This window comes from Strongylocentrotus purpuratus, unplaced genomic scaffold (assembly GCF_000002235.5).
Source record: "Strongylocentrotus purpuratus isolate Spur 01 unplaced genomic scaffold, Spur_5.0 spur5_scaffold_19, whole genome shotgun sequence".
Lineage (NCBI taxonomy): Eukaryota > Metazoa > Echinodermata > Echinoidea > Camarodonta > Strongylocentrotidae > Strongylocentrotus > Strongylocentrotus purpuratus.
Genome location: NW_022145604.1, coordinates 11,719,777 through 11,740,526, shown reverse-complemented (window position 1 = coordinate 11,740,526; position 20,750 = coordinate 11,719,777). Strand labels below are relative to the sequence as shown.

Genomic DNA, 20,750 nt, shown 5'->3' with positions numbered 1-20,750 from the left:
TTAAATCAGTACTCTATATTGACCACTTATCTTTATGTTATTTATTATGTATTATTGATTGTTATTGTATCACACCAAAAAAAACTTACATTTTGAAATGTATATGTAACATGAGAAATATGAAAATAAATAAAATGAAATAAAATGAACTTAAGACTAGACACAAAAAAAGAACTTCTACTCACCGTTTCAAAATTGAGCAAAGAGTCTATGGCTTTCTGTCTCATCTTATTGTCCTTCAAGTTCATCTCTCGTCGGAATTTTGTCCTCCACTCGGTAACAATAATGGTGACAACTGGAAAACAAAAGTAAATACTCTAGATGATGGCTAGTTGACAGAGAGAAACTGAGGACTGTATTGATGGGTGATGGGAGGTGATGGGAGAGAGTTTCCTACAACTCTTAGGTCCTGAGAAACTACGCAAGACTAGTCGAGAATCAATTCATGGTCGATGGGGACAACAAGGAGTGACACGTACGTTGGCTCTATTGCGAGCGCGATGTTTTGGGCAACATCAATTTTTCTACATTTCAAACCTGGACCCAACATTATAACCCTTCCACTACAGTAATCTAAACCCAACTGCAACTCTCACCCTAATCCTACACCTTTGAAAAATAAAGTATTACAAATAATTGCTGCAGGAGAAAATGTCAGGTCCCAGATATTCTGAATAGATCGTAATACACATTTACTAGCGCAGAACCAAAAACATTGGTAATAATAATAATTATGTTTACCCATTGAGCCCAATCAGCTACGATGTTGTTCTTCCTGAGGGCCCTGCACTTATTATAACCCCAGCAATTGCCAGGTACCCATTTATACATCTGGGTGGAGAGTGGCAAACATGGAAAAATGTCTTGCCAAAGGATGTTAGTGCCAGGCTGGGATTGGAACCCTCAACCCTCTGATTGACGGTCAAGGGAATGAACCACTATACGACACTTTGACACAACATTAGCATAATATCCGTTTGTAATTTGTTCCTTTAAATATTGAATGGGAAATATTTACATGGATTGGAGTCTCCTTTTTAAAGAAAAGACCAGTATTGGAAACACCACAATTAAAAAAAAATGAAAAGAATGTGAAAGAATATGTTTTGACTAATACATGATGATAACAAATTTGCCGGGGAAACCGCCTACTAATTGATATATTTGCTAAATTAGTTTATCTATTGGGATGTGATAGATAAAACGCAAATGTCGCGCATGTGTGCGTAGTCCCGTATACATCTTTCTGTGTACGGTGCTTGTAACTTTACCAAGACTGGGCCAAATTTCTTTTCATTTTGATGATTCCAGAACCTTGCAATACACACCAATACTTATATGCTAGATGATCAACCTTTTCTGATCGTTTCCACAACGTTTCTTTCACAATGCAATCGCATGACCAGAACTGATCTTTATCTTTAAATTCCATGTGAAAGCTTATCAGTGATAACACCTGGAGGAAAAGGATGTAATGAAATCTAATTAATAGCCTCTTGCAACAGCATTAAAACCGAAACTAAACGATTAATCATGTACTGTACATGTATCATCCAAACACAATGCCTACCTACTTGTTTGTGTATGGAAACATCTTACTATTAAAAGCAATCCAGATAATAGCAGAGCGAGCTTTCATGGCATCCTGTAGAATAAAGATATCGCTGGGCCCTGGGGTTTTACGACACGTACTGTAAATGCAATTGCTCCATGGCCAATGTCCCACACAAACTTTCAAAATTTTCAACGACAAGCCACAACCAAACATTATACCTTATCCTAACCCTAAATGTAACCTAAAGAAATAATTCCAACCCTAATACTAACTGTATGTCCTTGATGAAATGATGACTTCAAGTTGTCTCTCCAATTTTGGTTAAATTAAAAGAACTTTTCCTTTAAAACAAAAATAGGTTAATGATAAACTGGTTACTAAGTATGTCTTTTTATCTACCGAAAATGAAAGAATAGCTTTATACATGTAGCTATGTTCTACATGAGGTATCCATAAAATAATTTACCGATAAAGAAGGTCATAGCCACAAACACGATAAGGCCGAACCATGCGTTGAAAGCACTGATGAAGTAGACCACAGCAATAACAATATCAGCGATTGTTGGTAAGATGTTGAAGACGATGTAGCTGTATACAAGAAACAAATTTGCAGATTTTTGAAGTATCTTGTATGATGTTGGTAGTAAAATGCTTCGAAACACTGCCACGCCAAAGAAAATTAAAGGGATAGTTGAGTTTTGTTGCAGAGGGTGCTACACAAAATAATTTTTTTTTGTGAGATAATGTGTCAAATTTGAAAGAACATACAAATTAAATGACAAAATCATCTTTGTTTGATCAAAATCGGTTCAGAGACGGCTGAAATATATAACGAGTATTCAATAATTTGAACCAGCCGTTTTATTCCAGCCAATGCCAATGGGTCATTAACTTTTTAATTTTTGAATGACTGAATATCTTTCTGGCTCTCAAAGGATCATTTCTCTTTCTTGTAACACAGATATATGTGTGTATGCTTAGGGCCTATGTTATGTACTGTTAGTTTTTTCTACACATGCTCTTGCCATTTGTTTGTCAGAAAAAGTTGTTACTCTTTGCTGCGCTGATTTTTACAATACAGTTTACAGTGTCTTAAATGAATCATAATAATAATAATAAGTCTTTTTTTATGCAGGGTAGCCTTATCATTAATTAATAATATTCCCCATGAGGGCCCTAAAATTTTACTTATACCCCGGTTTTAGAGTGGTTTACGCGATAAGGCAGCATGAGCATTCAATGAATTTCTTCCTACCGGGGACCCATTTACTTCACCTGGGTGGAGAGTGGCAAATGTAGATGTAAATCACTATCTAATACCCCTGCTTTAGAGTGGTTTACGCGATAAGGCAGCATGAGCAATCAATGAATTTCTTCCTACCGGGGACCCATTTACTTCACCCGGGTGGAGAGAGGCAAATGTAGATGAAAATCACTGTATAATACCTGAGTAAACTGTTGATGCTGGTTGTTCCTCTGTCCATCATCCTGAGAACTTCACCCGTCTTTCGGTTCAGATGCCAACGTAATGACAAACTTAAAGACAAAAACAACAACAAAGAGCATTCTTTTAAAGGTAAAGACAAGTTATGGTCATGCGATTGCATTGTGAAAGAAACGTTGTGAAATCGATCAGAAAAGGTTGATCATCTAGCACCTAGCATCTGCAAGGTTCTGGAATCATCAAAATGATAAGAAATTTGGCCCATTCTTCGTAAAGTTACGAGCACTATACACAGAAAGATGTACACTACCGCTCAAAGGTTTTGGCACATCGGTTCGGTTACGGTTTGGTGCGCAATGTCCTTCGGTTAGCCTCCGAGGTTAATCTCCATGATTTTGTTGTTCACCGCAAAGTCTCGGTTAGCAAACGGTGAGCAAACGGTGAGCATACGGTGAGCAAACGGTTAGCAAGAGAGAGCGCACGCGCTGATTTCTCTGAACGGTGAGAAATCGCGGTTAGCTAAAAGCGCGCACGTGGTGAGCTAAGATCGCGCACGCATTGAAAACTGTATTGTGACGTAACAATGACAGATTTTATAAAGCCTCATGCAGATCTAGGAATCACGTTTGCTAATGTATAAAGAATTAAATCAAGTAAATAATCATTTTTGTATCATTCCGTCGGCAATGACATCAAGTTAATAATCATTTTCGTATCATTCTGTCGGCAATGACATCAAGTAAATAATCATTTTCGTATCATTCTGTCGGCAATGACATCAAGTAAATAATCATTTTCGTATCATTCTGTCGGCAATGACATCAAGTAAATAATCATTTTCGTATCATTCTGTCGGCAATGACATCAAGTAAATAATCATTTTCGTATCATTCTGTCGGCAATGACATCAAGTTAATAATCATTTTCGTATCATTCTGTCGGCAATGACATCAAGTAAATAATCATTTTCGTATCATTCTGTCGGCAATGACATCAAGTAAATAATCATTTTCGTATCATTCTGTCGGCAATGACATCAAGTTAATAATCATTTTCGTATCATTCTGTCGGCAATGACATCAAGTTAATAATCATTTTCGTATCATTCTGTCGGCAATGAAATCAAGTAAATAATCATTTTCGTATCATCCTGTCAGCAATGACATCAAGTAAATAATCATTTTCGTATCATTCTGTCGGCATTGACATCATTTAATGAATCACTTTCTTATCATTCTGTCGGCAATGGAATCAAGTAAACATTCATTTTCGTATCAATGTCTAGCCAATGAAATCAACTAATTAATCATTTTGTCGTCAATGAAATCAAGTAAATAATAATTTTTGTATCATTCTCTCGACAATGACATCAAGTAAATAATCATTTTTGAACCATTCTGTCGGCAAAAAATAACTAAGTAATTATTTTTGTATCATTCTGTCGGCAATGAAATCAAGTAAATAATCATTTTCGTATCATTGTCTTGGCAATGAAATCAACTTTATAATCATTTTCGTATCATTCTGTCGGGAATGACATCAAGTAAATAATCATTTTCGTATCATTATGTCGTGTGTTTATGCTCGGAATGAAAAGAGTATTCTTTTACACTATTGTGATGTAATAATAAACTGATTGTGACGTCAGTGGCAAGCGCGCATCGGTATGATAAAATAAAACAAATAACTTGACTTTCCGCGTACGCGTGTGCAACTTTTGAGAGTTCTTTGGATACGCGCTCGCAGACTTAGCGCGCACATTTCTTTTTGTTAGTAACCGCAATTCCTCGGTTAGCAAACGGTGAGCGTACGGTGAGCAAACGGCGAGCAAACGGTGAGGAACCGAAGTTGGGCGTACGGTGAACGGATCCTCGCCGTTCACCGTACACAGTTCGGTGCGGTTTACGGAGCGGAACCGATGCCAAAACCTTTGAGCGGTAGTGTATATGGGACTACCCTATATCTCTCACAGACCATGAGAGAAACAAATTTACCAAATATATGAATTAGTAGGCAGTTTCACAGCAAATTTTTTATCATCAAGTATTAGTCAAAACATATTCTTTCACATGATTGTTAATGAGAGCTTCCATATTTAATTTTTTGAAATTGGGGCGTTTCCAATACTGGTCTTTACCTTTAACAATTTCTCTAAACCATCTTTTTGATTTGATTTGATTTGATTGGACTGGACTTTCTTCTGCATTCATCGATCAGTCGATCTTTAATCTTTGTGAAACACCCCCCTGGTAGGATTATTCCTTAAAATGCTCCAAGCATGGACAACGATTGTCGGAGGTAAGGCAGAGGGAAAAGTTGTTGAAGCTCTTTCAAAGTGCAGTGTGCTTTGTAAGAACAGAATATTTTTATTGAAATACAATTAAAGGCATTGCCCTATGTGTTATCAGTGTATGTGATTTGGTGTATAAATATTGAAGCCCCTCCACCCCCCACCCCCCCCCCCCCCCTCCAAAAAAAAGGAAAAACAAAATTGTGATTCAAAATGATCATAGAGTGGCTCAAAGAAGTAAAAAAATCTTTGAGTGACCCGTTTTACCATATTCAATTCCCCCCATAGACTGTAGCGTTATAAATAAACATCGCAAAAACAGTCTTTGAATTTTTGAATTCCAATCATAAATATTTTGATAATCAGACAGGCGATCGGCTTTTAAATGTCATGGGATTCCTGACTGACCTAAAGGTTTATAATTATCATTGCAGCATGAACTAATTTCAGGATTTTGTTTCAGGATCTGAGACAAAGATACCCAATCCCTAAAATATGGTTACTTACTGGTGGAGGTGTTCGAATAGTCGGACCATGATTCCTTTGGTGGTATTCTGCTGAACTCGGATCCACAGGAGAGATCGAATGTTACTCAGTAGACCCAAACTACCTGCAGAGCAGAGGACAAAACAGTGCACACAAAGTATGAATAACTTACTCTATTATGCTTGAAATTTGGATTGAACGACATAGTTTTAGGCAATTCTCCCTACCGCAACTACGGTATTGTGCCATAGAGGGCAGCACCAGCCATGGGTATATTTGGCAAAGGCACTTTCGGTTACCATATAAATTATACGATGGATCGAGAACTGGAAAGTCTGATAGAAATTATAGTTTCGGAGCCAAATTTGAAAAACAAATGACAATATTTATCTCTTCTATTCCATTTTACTGGTTTTATCTTAAAATGAAATATCTAATAAAATTATTTACAAAGATACTGTAGATAATATTTTGACTGAATAAAGATACATGCAATATATTTGAATATGAAATCGTCAGTTCAGAACAATTGATAAAAGAGGGTGATATTAATACATTACCAAAGCCACCGCCCTGCAACAGCTTGCATCCTACGTAGTACACGATGTACCTGACTGGAAATGTTGGAGTACCGGATAGCGCATCCACTTATATTCAAAGAAAAGCAACAAAGAGAAGCTGGTATTATTGGTTGGTTTGGTTGGCGCGATAGCACAGTTGGTAGACAGTGGTCTCTTTATCCGGTGACCCGAGTTTGAAACCAAGGCGATGCGCTAGTGCCCTTTGGTAAGGCATTAATCCTCATTACCAGGTCTCTCAGAGAGGACCTAAAGCCGTCGGTCCTCTGGTTGCTTAATCACAAGCATTTATGCTTTCTTAGCAGTCAGGTAAAAGAAACACCGCTACACAGTTTTACCCGACTGCTAAGAAAGTATGTGTACGCTTTTAACCTATTGCTTACTGGAACCTGGTGGTCTCTGTGTTAAGTCTATGGGAATTAGATAATGCAGTAGTCAACGGGTTAAGTAAGCCACCAGGGGGTTAACAACTTTAAGTCCTCCCGAGGGACAAGGTACAATGAGAATTAATGCCATACCAAAGGGCACAAGTGTATCGATTTGGTTTTGAACCCGGGACCTTCCGGTTACGAGACCAATGCTCTACCACTGAGCCATTGCCTCTCATCTTTTTTCAGTTCCTTGAAAACCTGCAACTTAGTTTTTGTCTTTGTTATCTGATATAATGTAGATATAACATCCCAGTTAATCAAGCCTTTCTCTATGTATACAAGTACCTGCCAACCTTTCACAGCAATGATTAGGAATCTCTCAACGCGAAATTGGGAATACAGTCTATTTTGTATATTTTCACACAAAATATTTCAGAAAAAGTGAGGAATCTAGGATTCAAAACAGTAGCTGTAAGACCAGCTATACTACATGAGGTTCACAATAATTGCCAATTTAGACTTTTAATTCATATGACCATTCAGAACTTCAGTAAGGAAAAAAGCAAGTTATTTTGATCTTCATTTCTAATCTTAATGTTTTTTTGTTTTTTTCAGATCTAGGCAAAGTCACATCGCAACGTGTACCCTGGCCTCAAGAGGGCTGCAGGACAGCTATTGCCCCGCGATCATTTTCCTGCGCTATACACACTCCTCAATTGAACCCTGGGCCAAACATTATACCCAACCGTAACAGTAATAATAAAAATATTGGACATTTAGGAGCACTAACTACAAAATGAACCATAGTGGTTAAAAAATTACAGAACGTGGAGAGAAAGATAAAAATATATAGGCATATGAAATACGTAAATCACATTATGTTACTGAGAGAAGAAATATGTTTGCAGGTTTGCAACCCTAAGCCTATCCCTATATCATGGACAAAATGAAGCCCGGAGCAAAGGCCTCCAGAGCAAACATTGGATCAGCTTTTAGACGCCTACTCACCTATGTTCTTGTTGAGTACAGGAACAAAAACGTTGATAACACGTCCAGCTACCAAGATGACGAGACAGAACAGTATCCTGAGCTGCATCAGGCAGTTCCCTTTAGGCCAGACGTAGGGCCAGACAATGCGCACCTTGAGCATCGCGTTGGCCCACGTTGAGGCGTTTTCTGGCCCACTCAGAGGTATTTCGTTGGTCTATTTAAACAAAATACACGTTAAAACAGTGGTTTATTTAGCAGCTTCCCCTAGACAATACATAGGGCAAGACCCTTCAAACCTTGGTCATGACGGTTGACCCTTATTTAGTTGTAAATAATTATTAACCATGTAAAACTTCAGGGAACATCAATTCAAATAAAGATGTTGATCAAATCAAGATATTTCTTGCTGGTCTTTAATCCCATTAACAATTGCTAAATACTACAACAAGTCCTTCTATGAGCATGACATGAAATATTTTGGATACAAACAGAAAAGAACTCACCGGCTCTCTACCATCCTCGTTGACGATAAGCATGTAGCTCTTCCTTGGCAGCCCCGGCGCTCGCAGACCGAGAACAAACAGGCAAAACGTGATGACGTAACGCGCCACCCACAGGCCAAACATGGTCTGGTGGAACTCCGTCTCCAGCTTCCACCAGTAGTGGGGACTTCCCCATGACACGAACGCCAGGTTCTCGTTCAGGAACGCCAAGGACCAGAAGAGGAGCAGGATGAACCCGTGACCGCGTACTCGGCTGGCGAGGAACTTGGTGCGCTCGATGGCGATGACAAACAAGGAGACGATGTAGGAGGAGATGTAGAAGCAGGTGCCGAGTTCGATGTCGCCGTTGAGGGGCTCGTGGAGGACGGCGTACATCACGATGCGGAGGATGTACTGGGTTACCATGGCGATGGAGAGGAAGATTTGGAGGCGAAACCAAAAAGGGTTCGTTCGGAATCGTTGTTCGACACTCATAGCCCGTTTCCAGAATATTAAAACCTGTGGAGAGTAAAATACATTGAAGTCAGAAATTCAACTTTCTTCTAGTATTGGAAGATTCAGGATGGTCGTCAACCAAAAATTGAAACTAGGAAGGAGCAGGGAGGTAATAATGAAGGAGTGGAATCAAGCCGCTCTCCTTTGACCCCATGCTCCAAGCCGCCGAAAAGCTATGCGCTAATCTGCAACTGTTGACCAGGTGGTGAGATAAAAGCGCAGTATCAGGATTTAGAATTCCTACATCAGAAAATATGGTATCTCAGCAAATGTTCGCTGCCCCTTTCAATGATTTCTCATCAATTGTTGAATGTGTAATGAGTTGAACAGGCAAAAAAAAAACTTTTGTAATTTCATACTTTTTTCAACTGCGAAAATACAAGAAGCACGCATTAGCAAACTTAAAGTTATCAAAGATTGTAAATGATGGATTTAATGACGGGAAATTAAAACATGCGAAAATGATCAGATTATCCCAAAATATTTAGTTATTTTCAGGATCTAATTTTTATTTTCTTACCAACTCTGACACACAAATTATAGGAAGGGCAGAGTACTAAATTTGAAAAATTGTTTGATGCACTATTCCCAATACAATCCCCATATAAAGTTTACTTTACAAGAATATTATAATGCAGACTACCAGGCCCCGGTATGACTAAAACTGGAGCAAGTTGAGCACTACGAAGCTCGAAGGTAGATCCGTTCTAACCTTGCCACAGCCCCCCCCCCCCCCCCCCACTCCGGGAATGGAGGGACTGCATTCACGTTCCCAAAATGTCCAGTAAAGACTAAAGGGGTACTTTTCACGGAGCAAAGTCCGGCTCGTAACACACAAAAACTTGACCCATATTGACTTTACACACCGGACCTAAATACCACTAAGGCCGATGAAAGTTGATCTCATGGTTCTCGTCAGGCATTGTTGAGATTTTGATGAGGGATTTAGATCAACTTTCATCTTTCATCTGACTTTGATTTCATGTTCTCGCGGGCATATTTGGAATTTGAATGAGGGATTTTGATCCAAATTCATCTTTCATATACAAACCAATAGAACTTGTCGAGGGTATCGAGTCTTGTACATTATACATGTAACGCTCTTACACCAATATCATACTCCAATGACTATTTCTTCCAGATTTTCTGTGATATTTGGGTTTCTGTGACACCATCTTCATTTCATTTCATTTTCGTTTATACTGTCTCGTTTCTGACTTAAACTTAAGGCCCTGTTTTATTATACTGGTATTAAATTATGAACTTGATGATATAGCGATATACATCTTTCTTTGTTCGTCTTCAGTCTGCTTCTTATTATTTGTTCTTCTGCTCTTTCTTCTTGCTTGTTCTTCTTCTTGTTCTTCTTCTTCTATCTTCTCACAAGTACTTTCCTTCATATTCTTTTATTGTAAGTAGGTATCTTAACTTTCTTCTAATTATTATCTGACAATTCTTTTACCATTTCACCTCATTAAACTTAGCACTTTTGTATTGTACTCTCCTACACTCTTACCCAGTACCTTTAAAATGTCAAGGTTTCATCAAAAATCATTTTGACTGACAGTGCGGCCAAAAGCGATTGATAAATAGTACAGATGAATTGCTGTCCTGAGCTAGTATATTGGGCAACGTACACAATGCACTGAACAGTTTAATACGCGTTAGCGGGAAGCCGGAGTACGGCGTGAGGCAAAACATTCGCCCCGTGTCTAGCCGCAGACTATTCCTGGCCTACGCGATAGGCAGCTAAAGTAGCGGGCGGCATATTATGCCGCCCGCTACTTGAGACCAATCAGCGATCGATCAATCAGCGATTTTTGGAGGCGGCAATTTCATATCTGGACTTTTTGACGCGGGAATTTCGTCAGCGATGAGTGTTGAACTTTTTTGATGCGTGAGCAAAATTTGATGCGGGCGCTGACGAGAACCATGAGATCAACTTTCATCGGCCTAAGGGACCCTGCCCTTCCAACAACTTTTTCTCTATCACGACTCTCACCTGAATCCCTCCCATGACAACGACGACAAGGAACATGATGGACGAGACGAGGGTCTCCATGAAGCACCTGGACAGTCCATGGTCCACCCAGATCGGAACGAAACTAGAGTTCCCCGGACAGAAACTTGCTTCTGCCATCGTGCTGTGCGTATCACTGATTATCACTAGTATCAGTAGCACTATCTAACAGCTGATCAGTATCAGTTCAGTGGGGCGCTGTCGTCGAGCTGATCTAGACTCTAGGCCCTAGAATCTATGTCTGAAATTGAAATAATACGACATTACAATACATTTAAATCAAAATTCAAATAGGTCTAGATCTAGGCCTAGACCCTCCAAAATCACAAAGCCAAGACTAAAACTATAAGTAGACCTCTAAGAGATGGCTTTATTTTTGTCTGGACATAACAATAATAATAATAATATTTAATTTTTATATAACGCTTAATACAAATGTCTCTAGATCTAAGCGCTTTACAAATATACTATTACCCCGGTCATTAGATTCATTGCTTGCCCGCACACAAAGTGTGCACAATCTCCACATCCCCCCCCCCCCCCCCCCCCCCCATTGTGCCCAGCATTGTGCTGATGCGACCCCAACCCCAAACTGACACTCTCGATCTCTTGGGATGGCCGATGGGAAGTGTCAAGTGGTGAACAAAATAAATATGAAAACAAATAGATATAGACTAGTCTAGATATCTAAGTTAGAGTCTAGACTAGATGCATTTTTAATTTTACAAATGTCACACCAACTGACAGAAGTATTAAATTGACTGTCACACTGGCAGGCACCACATTCGCGTATCGCTCACCCTGCACAAGAATTCCGTTTATGTGAACTCAACTGGCAATATTTAACTCTAGACTTCTAGATCTATTTAATTAGATCTAGGCCTAGACTCTAATTAGAACTTAAGTTAGTCTAGATCTGGACATTTCTACCCATCACTCTTTCACAATCTCTCTCTCTCAGTTTCATACTTGACCTCCATGTTAAACGTTCCACTACAGCTACATACATGTATAAGTGATGCCACCTTTAAACCTACCTATCCTTTTTATATGTGTACTACCAACACCTGCACCGGCACCAACTGCAGTTCTCCAAACTGGAGGAAGCCAAGCCAAGCTCAAGAAGAAGAAGGTCTGGCTTAATTCTGCACAGTCATCCCAAATTACGCAACGCTCTGCATGCACATTGCATGCACTACGTAATATTGTGGTATTGCACGAGAGTTTGGATTAGAATCTTTGCTCATACAATAGCGATCCATGCACTGTTGTTGATTGGGATACTCAGCGACCAATAAGCTTCCGCGGAAAACAACAGGACCAACAAAAAAGGACAATTTCTGGGAATTAAAAGTGGGCATCTTCAAAGGGAAACCTCAAAGTGAACATACACCTTTTTTTTAGACATCGGTATAAGCCCCTACATCGTCATGATTGCCATTACACTACCAGGGATGACATCAATATTTGTTTCTCTTTTGCCGGGACCTTTGCAGTTTGGTCACTTCTGAATATATGCAGGGGCGTCGCCAAAGGGGGGATGTGGGGGTGCGACACCCCCCCCCCCCACCTCTCAGGATTTTGTCGGTAAAATTGCGATGCCGTCGGGAAAAAGAGAAAAGGGGGAGGGAAAAAAGAGAGGGAATTGAGGGAAAAAAAGAAAAAAGAAAGGGAAAAGAAAAGAAAGAAAGGAAAGGAAGGAAAAGAAAGGAAAGAAAAGAGAAGAAAGAGAGAGAGAAAAGAAACAGAGGGAGAAGAGGAAAGAAAGGAAAAGAAAAAAAAAGAAGAAAAGGAAAAAAAGAAGAAAAAAGAGTAAAAGGGAAACAAAAGAAACGGGGATGAAAGAGAGAGAGGGGGTAAGAGCCTGAGAGAAGAAGAGTGGGAGTTAAGGAGAGAAGGGATTGTCGGGTGGAGTCGTCTCGTCGAGGGAGAGAGAAAGACACGGTCAAATATGTTGCTGTGTCGGGTCAGCTCAGGGGCGTACGCAGGGGGGGGGGGGGTTTGGGGGGTTCAAACCCCCCCCCCCTTTGGTATTTTTATATGTGTAACCCCCCTAAAAAAAACCAAAAACCCCCCCTTTGGGTTTTTTTTTTTTTTTTTTAATTATTAAAAAAAAAATATATATATATACCCACGGTTAACCTAAAAAGGTGACCTTACCCCCCCCCCCCCCCCCCCCAACGAAGAAAAATGTCAAATTTTGAAATTTCGAGACCAAAAAAAAAAAAAAAGTGTCCGCTTGCCCCCCCCCCCCCCCCCCCCCCCCCCCCCCCCCCCCACTGAGCGACTTTTCGGCTGGCTGAGTCGTTGCGATTTTTTTTTGGACTCCCAAAAAAAAAAAAAAGTGTCCGCTTACCCCCCGGAAGGGGAAAATTTCATTTAGACGAGTCAAGAACGGTACAACGAATCGTCTTCTTTCTCTAATAATTTAAGGAAACGTCAAAGCTTCCGCGCTTCGCGCGAGAGGGGGAAACTGAATTCAGATAAAATAATATGGCTTATTAAGAGTCGAAAACGGTACGACAAATCGTCTGCCTTTCTCTATATTGTAATGAAACGCCCAAAATTCCGCGTTTCGCGCAGACGGGGAAAACTTCATTTAGACGAGTGGAGAACGGTACAACGAATCGTCTTATTTCTCTAATATTTTAGGGAAACGTCAAACCTTCCGCTTCGCGCGGAAGGGGGAAGCTTCATTCAGACAAGGATTAAGAGTCGAGCACGGTTCAACGAATCGTCTACTTTCTCCAATAATTTAATGAAACGCCAAAACTTCCGCGCTTCGCGCGGGAGGGGGAGAACTGAATTCAGATAAGGATTAAGAGTCGAAAACAGTACACCGAATCGTCTGCTTTTTTCTCATAATTTAATGAAACGTCGAAGGATTAAGAGTCGAGCACGGTTCAACGAATCGTCTACTTTCTCTAATTTTCTAATGAAACGCCAAAACTTCCACGCTTCGAGCGGGAAGCTTAGGGAAGCTTCATTCAGACAAGGATTAAGAGTCGAGCATGGTTCAACGAATCGTCTACTTTCTCTTATAATTAATGAAACGCCAAAACTTCCGCGCTTCGATCACGCGGGAGGGGGAGAACTGAATTTAGACGAGGATTAACAGTCGAGAACGATACAATAAATCGTCTCTCTATAAAAGGCCTATCACGGGTTTTAGGAAAAGAATATTTGGATTTTCCTAGGATTTTCCTATTTAGTGACAAATTGTGTGATTGTCATTGATTTCATCCTACAGCCTTGTCAAGGAAGTGTGTCCTGTTATTTTCAAGTTGTTGATTTAGTACACAGAGTTTGTGTCTATTGATTAAATGTACATTATAAATTTCAGTGAAACTCTTCATTTCTGTATCTTTTTGTAGTTTAATGAAAAAACTGTCTTGTAATTGTATGATTGAACTTGACTTAGTATAACTTGAGATGATTGAGAGATGACGAATGCAGCTTTCTAATTTCTAGTGAATGTCTAAAGATTGATTAGAGTGAGAAATTGGTGTATGTTTACATTAATAATCATTACCCTGAAATTAGATCAACCTTTCCCAATTTGGTTCTAGTTTGATGTTTCTTTATTTTTACGGGAACAGCCGGAGAATGATTTTTACGTATGCTAATTGCACACTTATGTTTGTTCCTACCCAATAAATCAAACTGAATTGAATTCTTTCATGATGTAATTAGATAACTGGGGGGGGGGGGGGGGGGGGGGTTTCACAAAGATCCTAAGTTGAACTTATCTCTAAGTTGGACTTAAAAATTATGATAAGTCGTTGATCAAAATCATCCATATTTTCTATTATCAAGGAGATTTCATGTTCTCGACGTGGAATTTATAAAAATTCTAAAATACTTTAATTTTTCGCTTTTTAATATATTTTATTTGAAGGCTACAAACGGTTCTCCTTTTTTTTCAAGTCCAACTAGGATCTTTGTGAAACACTCCCCAGGGACCATATTGTGAAAACTGCTTAAGCATTTTTTTGTAGGGAAAATGATGGAATGAGGAAATATAAGTACAGTATGAACTTGTCACTTATTCTATCCCTACCTCCTCTTCTCTCTTCATGACTGTTCTCTTCTGTCCTTCCTTCCATTCTATCTTATATTTCTCTATTTTCTCCCTCCCTCTCTCTCACTCTCCCTCTCTCCCTCCCTGCCTCTCTCTCTCTCTCTCCCTCCCCCTTCTCTCTCTCTCTCTCTCTCTCTCTCCCTCTCTCTCTCTCTCGTAATGGGTTTGGGGGGGGGGAGGAAATATATGTATGAACAGTATGAGCTTGTCACTTATTCTATCCCTATCTCCTAGCTCTTCTCTCTTCACGACTGTTCTCTTCTGTCCTTCCTTTCTATCTTATATTTCTCCATTTTCTTCCTCTCTCTCTCATGATCAAATAACAATCGATCTACAAATCATTACATATGTACAACTTTTCATTTATTTGTATCAACATATTCGCCTTTATCCATTGCATCTATGATCAAATCAAAGGAAAAACAAATGATACAAATTGCTCAATATTTCACAAAGTAATCCAAGAATACGTTGTTTACTAAAAATACCCAGCACATACATGTTAAGCCCAGAATCTGGCCGTATCTAATTTTAACAATATCTCCCAACTTGCTGCAAGCTGAAGATGCCGTGATCCTCGAATTCGTCTTCCAGCAGGTAGGGGCGAGATCTCAAAAATTGGAGAGCTTCAAATAAAAACCAAGCAGGTTCTGGACTATACATACAGGGAAATAAGTGGTCCTTTCCCTTAATAGCCCCCACTTCTCTTTCATAACTCACTATAATAAAAACTGGTTTGCCTACTAATTTTTAAAAAGATCGTCAAAATTAATTTATTACAAATCCCTTTTGAACCAAAATGGGAAAAAGCCAAAAATCGGTATCAAAGGTACAATCATGAATTTCATAATATCCAAAATCATCTCTAAGTTTCATACTTACAGAACATTACTGAAAACATTTCCCATCAATCCCAATAACAAAAGTGACTTCTTTTCAAAAAGAAATTACATGTTAACATGTTCAACAGCAGGGCATGAACACAGTTGTGTCATGTTTTGAGACTACACGTATTTAGTTTTTATTTCTGGAGTAATAATATCTTTGATAATAATGTGGATGCTGCAAAGACTGAGCACAGGTAGTCACACAATGGTCAAAAGTCAAAACTGAGGAATGCACTATTCTTGAAATATACATCCATAGTCTGCACATCCAGGCGTGTTAGTTTATCCTCCTCCTCCTCCACAAGACAAAGATCGCCCCATCTTTCTGCTTTCTCTCTTTCTGCTTCCTCTGCATTGCACGATGGTTCCAAATTTTTTTCTAGAAATCAAGGTGTCTGGACAATTTTTTAACAAAGTCTAATTACTGTGTGCACCTTTTCAATACCTTTTCAAGAATAAATACCAGAATGCCAGTTGGTTTCAGCCAATCAACCAGAAAAGAGACTTTGTCATGTTGGGTTCCCACATGTGCAGTACAAAATGAAGCCTGAACAAAAATTAAATGGGGAGGTGTCTGGCTCTGAAATAAGGCTATGGTCTGAAAACTGGCATTCCTGAGAAAGAATCGCCTCCCTATTTCTATGAGCCAAATATCTTTTCGTCTTTGCGTTTCCTCTGCATGATTATACCAGGTTTGTTCTGAGCGTCGGGATGGCTCTGAAATCGGGCTATGGTCTGAAAACTGGCATTCCTGATAAAGAATCGCCTCCCTATTTCTATGAAACAAATATCTTTTCGTCTTGTGTTTCCTCTGCATAATTTCTGGCATACCTGATAAAGAATCGTCTCCCTATTTCTATGAGACAAATATCTTTTCGTCTTTGCGTTTCCTCTGCATGATTGTACCAGGTTTGTTCTGAGCGTCGGGATGGCTCGCAAGCTCCGGTGGGCAGGAGGAGGTTGTGCTCGCCGACAGGACGTTCTTAAGATCGTAGAAGATGGCGCTGTCATCAGGCGTTAGGAAGCTGACCGCAGTACCGGTCTTGCCAGCTCGACCCGTTCTTCCTATACGATGGGTGTAGTCTGGAATGATAGAGGATAGATAATAACAACATTACGCTTTTCTATAGCACCCAATACATTGATACAACGATGTGCCTAATTATGCACTTTACAGATATATTATTATTACGCCGGTCATCGATTCAGGCTCACCCGCACACAATGTATGCACATTTTCCACTTCCTGGGGAGCATTGCAGCCAGGCGTCATTTTTACCAGCGCACACTTGCACATCCAACAACATGAACTTTCGCATCCTATACCGGGTACCCAATCAACACCTGGGTGGAGAGTAGCTAGTGCAGGTAAATATCTTGCCAAAGGATATTAGTGCTGTGTCAGGATTCGAACCCTTGACCTTCGTATCTCCAGTCAAGTGCCTGAAACCACTCGGAACACGACATTCCTGATCAGAAGCATTATAAAACAAATTCTGCAATGCAGGCAATCTCGTTGGTCGAATGACACCATGTCACAGTGAAAATTCTTTCTTTACCATGCAAAACAAGTGTCTCATCAATATACAAATAATTAATGTTTGCAAGTACATTGTGCTCACTATATTTTGATGGGATCTAATTAGAGGAGGCCCAACCCTTTCTTCATATAAGACAATTTCCTGAAATACTTGTGAAATATTCAGTCTGGGAGACTTTTTTTCCAACGGTGAACTGCTGTTGAGATACACTGTATATAAAGCAAGTACTGCTGTATGCCAGGGGTGGTAGTGAGTACTAAAAAAGAAAGAGTTATTTTTTCCCCCTCAACTCAACTCAACCTCAAAATAAACAAGTTTGGAGTTTAAATCTCCAGTGGTTCTTGAGATATCATGATAACAATCTCAATGTATGGAATTTCATAAGTTGACCTCTGTGACCCTTGACCTTTGACCTACGTGCTCCAAAATCTAATCAGATCGTCTTCCTATGGTGATACATACTATCCTTAAGTTTGAAGTTTTTACATCTCCAGTGGTTCTTGAGATATCATGATAACAATCTCAATGTATGGAATTTCATAAGTTGACCTCTATGACCCTTGACCTTTGACCTACGTGCTCCAAAATGTAATCAGATTGTTTTCCTATAGTGATACACACTATCACTAAGTTTGAAGTTTAAATCTCCAGTAGTTCTTGAGATATCATGATAACAATCTCAATGTATGGAATTTCATAAGTTGACCTCTGTGACCCTTGACCTTTGACATACGTGCTCCAAAATCTAATCAGATCGTCTTCCTATGGTGATACATACTATCCTTAAGTTTGAAGTTTAAATCTCAAATGGTTCTTGAGATATCGCGCTAACAAACTCAATACAAGGAATTTCATAAGTTGACCTCTGTGACCTGTGACCTTTGACCTACGTACTCCAAAATCTAATCAGATCGTCTTCCTATGGTGATAAATACTATTCCCCAGTCTTAAAGGTAATACAAAGTTTTGGTATGGGGTCATGAATTTGGTTCAAATGAACATATTGGAAGCATATGCGATCTTACAATATGAAGTGATCGTTGTCACGGTTGAAATTGAGTCTAAAGTTATGAAATTGTAAATAATAAACTCTTTATGTTGTATAGCTCCCTCTCAAGGTCAAGACATTAATTAAGCTATAAAACAATGTTTCTCGACTAAAATCAACCGATTAGCTATTCCCGTTTGGAAATTATATATCACAACTACATATTCTGAGATTTTCATGGTCGCAGCTACCACCGTACGGCCGTAGACGCTAATTGAAATGTATGTAAAATTTACCGGGAGCACCGGTAAATTTTTATATTCAATTTTTCTCGAAAGCAGAAGTGTTTTAGGGGCTAAATTTTCTTGTGCTTATATTACATCCACAGGGGTATCCAAATACATAAAAATTGTAAAGAATCACAATCCACCCATTTTCAAAATTTCCCAAAACTTTGTATTACCTTTAAGTTTAAATCTTAAATGGTTCTTGAGATATTGTGATAACGGTCAAACGGGACGGACGTACGGACGGACAACCCGAAAACATGATGCCTCCGGCACCACCTTCGGTGGCGGAGGCATAAAAATGGCATCTAACAACATTTTCCCCTTTTTCAGTTAGAAAATTGGGGAAAATTGGAGAAAAATAAGGAAAATCAGGACACACAAAAAAAAAAAAAAATCAGGGAAAAAATTGGGTAATTATCAGGCCTGCTGTATGCTTACCTTCAATGTTCTTGGCCATATCAAAGTTGATGACGACGGAGACATCTTTGATGTCGATACCGCGACCAGCGACGTCCGTGGCGACTAATATATCCTTGAGGCCCGCTTTGAGGGACGCGAGGGCGTACTCACGCTGCTCCTGAGATTTGCCTCCGTGAAGGGTGGTTGCGTTGAACTAGTTATCAAGAAAGAATTATAAGAAGACATTGCTAGAAAATCTGAATTCTTTATTCAATTCAATAATGGTTTATTATGCAATTTTAAAATTCAAAATACATGCATCGTAACTGTCATTTTTCATGAAAAGCAGCAGAAGCTGGTATGTATCATGTAGTAAATCAGCTTTTTGGGGCTGGCAAAATGTAAGGAAATTAAAAAACATCCTGATGAAAATCACAGTGTATACTGAAAACCCCAAACGTGGTTCTTTACATGTGGGACTACATGTATATTTTCAATTTACTGGCTTGTAGTGGGCACATTCACTTTTCGTTTCTCAATTTAAGAGAAGGTTGCAAAACACAAAGACAAATCTAGAGAGAAATTAAGGAAAAAGAGGGAGGGATGCATGTACATGTATAGGGAGAGAAAGAGGAAGCAGAATAGAAATTTAATGTGAGGGAGAGTGAGTGAGAGAAAGAGAGAGAGTCCTGGAGGAGGGGGGGGGGGGAGATAGAGAAAGAAAGATAAAAGAGAAATGGAGAGCAAGTCATGAGAGAAGGAAAGAGAGAAGGGAGGAATGAGTTCAGGTGAAAGATGGAAGAGAAAGACAGAGTGAGAGAGTGATGGTGAAAGAGAGACGGGGAAGAGGAGAGAGAGCAAGGGAAGAAGAAAAAGAACAAGGGGAGAGATGGGGAGAGATGGGGAGAGATGGGAGGAGATGGGAGGAGCGAGATTGACAGAATGACAGAGTCGCGGAAAGAGCCAAGAAAAAGAGGGAAGGGTACTGGAAAAACACGAGTGCAATTTTTGTTACAACTTACACCCATCTTCTCCAAACTCTTTGCCAGGACGTCGACGCCCTTCTTTTGGTTGACAAAGATGAGGACAGGAGGATCGATGCCCTTCTCGAGAAGCTGAATGAGCTTGTGCCTCTTCTCCTGGTTGGAGGTCATGTAGACGAGCTGTTGGACGCTCTCCACTGGTTTGCCAATGGAGCCGATGTAGACCACGGCCGGTCGACGGAGGTAGGACCGGGCCACGCGCTCCACTGCTGTAGGCATAGTCGCGGTGAACATGACCGTCTGTTTCATAAAAAATAAGAAAAAAAAACGATTGGTTAAAAAAAATTTACAACTGGTTGAATGATAATGATTATTTTGGATGCATAATTTGGCTAACACATGAAATTTTGAACCATATATTTTTTAGCAGATGTTTCTGCATTTATTGATAAATCAAATACAAAAACATTCAATAATAGTATATAATATTATTGATTTACATAAAGAGTAACAACTGAAATACACACACATATAAATGCATCTATAATTAAAAACTTGAAAGTATGAAGGTAAGTCAAAGAATCAAGATAAATGCAAAGGCCAACTATCATAAAGCATGAATGCTTGAGTCGACAGCAGCCAGGAAAGGGGTAAGGGTACATGAGTATGTAGGAACTCTTAGTCCAACATTTCTCTTTGATTCGCTTGACCAAAGAATACTGCTCTTTGACTCGTTGGTCTAATCCATTATTTGCTAGAATTGTCCTCTTGGCCACTAAATAAACCCTGGAATAAACATTATACCTAATACTAAACCCTAAACCCAACCTCAAACCCCATTGCAGTCCT

General features: G+C 39.5%; 2 protein-coding genes across 5 annotated transcripts in view; both read right to left on the bottom strand.

Moving 5' to 3' along the window:
* The window catches only part of LOC583333 (ATP-binding cassette sub-family B member 6, mitochondrial), a 31,640-nt gene extending 19,654 nt beyond the window's left edge, over positions 1 to 11,986 (bottom strand). The window contains exons 1-9 of one of the 2 annotated variants that reach the window (XM_030990316.1): positions 11,770 to 11,986; positions 10,715 to 10,973; positions 8,218 to 8,715; positions 7,733 to 7,928; positions 6,336 to 6,422; positions 5,797 to 5,899; positions 3,002 to 3,091; positions 2,022 to 2,143; positions 186 to 295 (exon numbers count right to left, since the gene is read on the bottom strand). In XM_030990316.1, coding sequence (XP_030846176.1) covers positions 186 to 295; positions 2,022 to 2,143; positions 3,002 to 3,091; positions 5,797 to 5,899; positions 6,336 to 6,422; positions 7,733 to 7,928; positions 8,218 to 8,715; positions 10,715 to 10,852 — 1,344 coding nt within the window. In that variant the 5' untranslated portion in view covers positions 10,853 to 10,973; positions 11,770 to 11,986. The remainder of the gene's footprint in view (positions 1 to 185; positions 296 to 2,021; positions 2,144 to 3,001; positions 3,092 to 5,796; positions 5,900 to 6,335; positions 6,423 to 7,732; positions 7,929 to 8,217; positions 8,716 to 10,714; positions 10,974 to 11,769) is intronic. The other variant, XM_030990317.1, reaches the window with a different exon arrangement.
* Positions 11,987 to 15,154: 3,168 nt separating this feature from the next.
* Positions 15,155 to 20,750, bottom strand: part of LOC754554 (probable ATP-dependent RNA helicase DDX23) — a 28,161-nt gene continuing 22,565 nt past the window's right edge. For 2 of the 3 annotated variants that reach the window (XM_030990314.1, XM_030990315.1), the window contains exons 12-14: positions 19,941 to 20,201; positions 18,958 to 19,132; positions 15,155 to 16,783 (exon numbers count right to left, since the gene is read on the bottom strand). In XM_030990314.1, coding sequence (XP_030846174.1) covers positions 16,557 to 16,783; positions 18,958 to 19,132; positions 19,941 to 20,201 — 663 coding nt within the window. In that variant the 3' untranslated portion in view covers positions 15,155 to 16,556. The remainder of the gene's footprint in view (positions 16,784 to 18,957; positions 19,133 to 19,940; positions 20,202 to 20,750) is intronic. The other variant, XM_030990313.1, reaches the window with a different exon arrangement.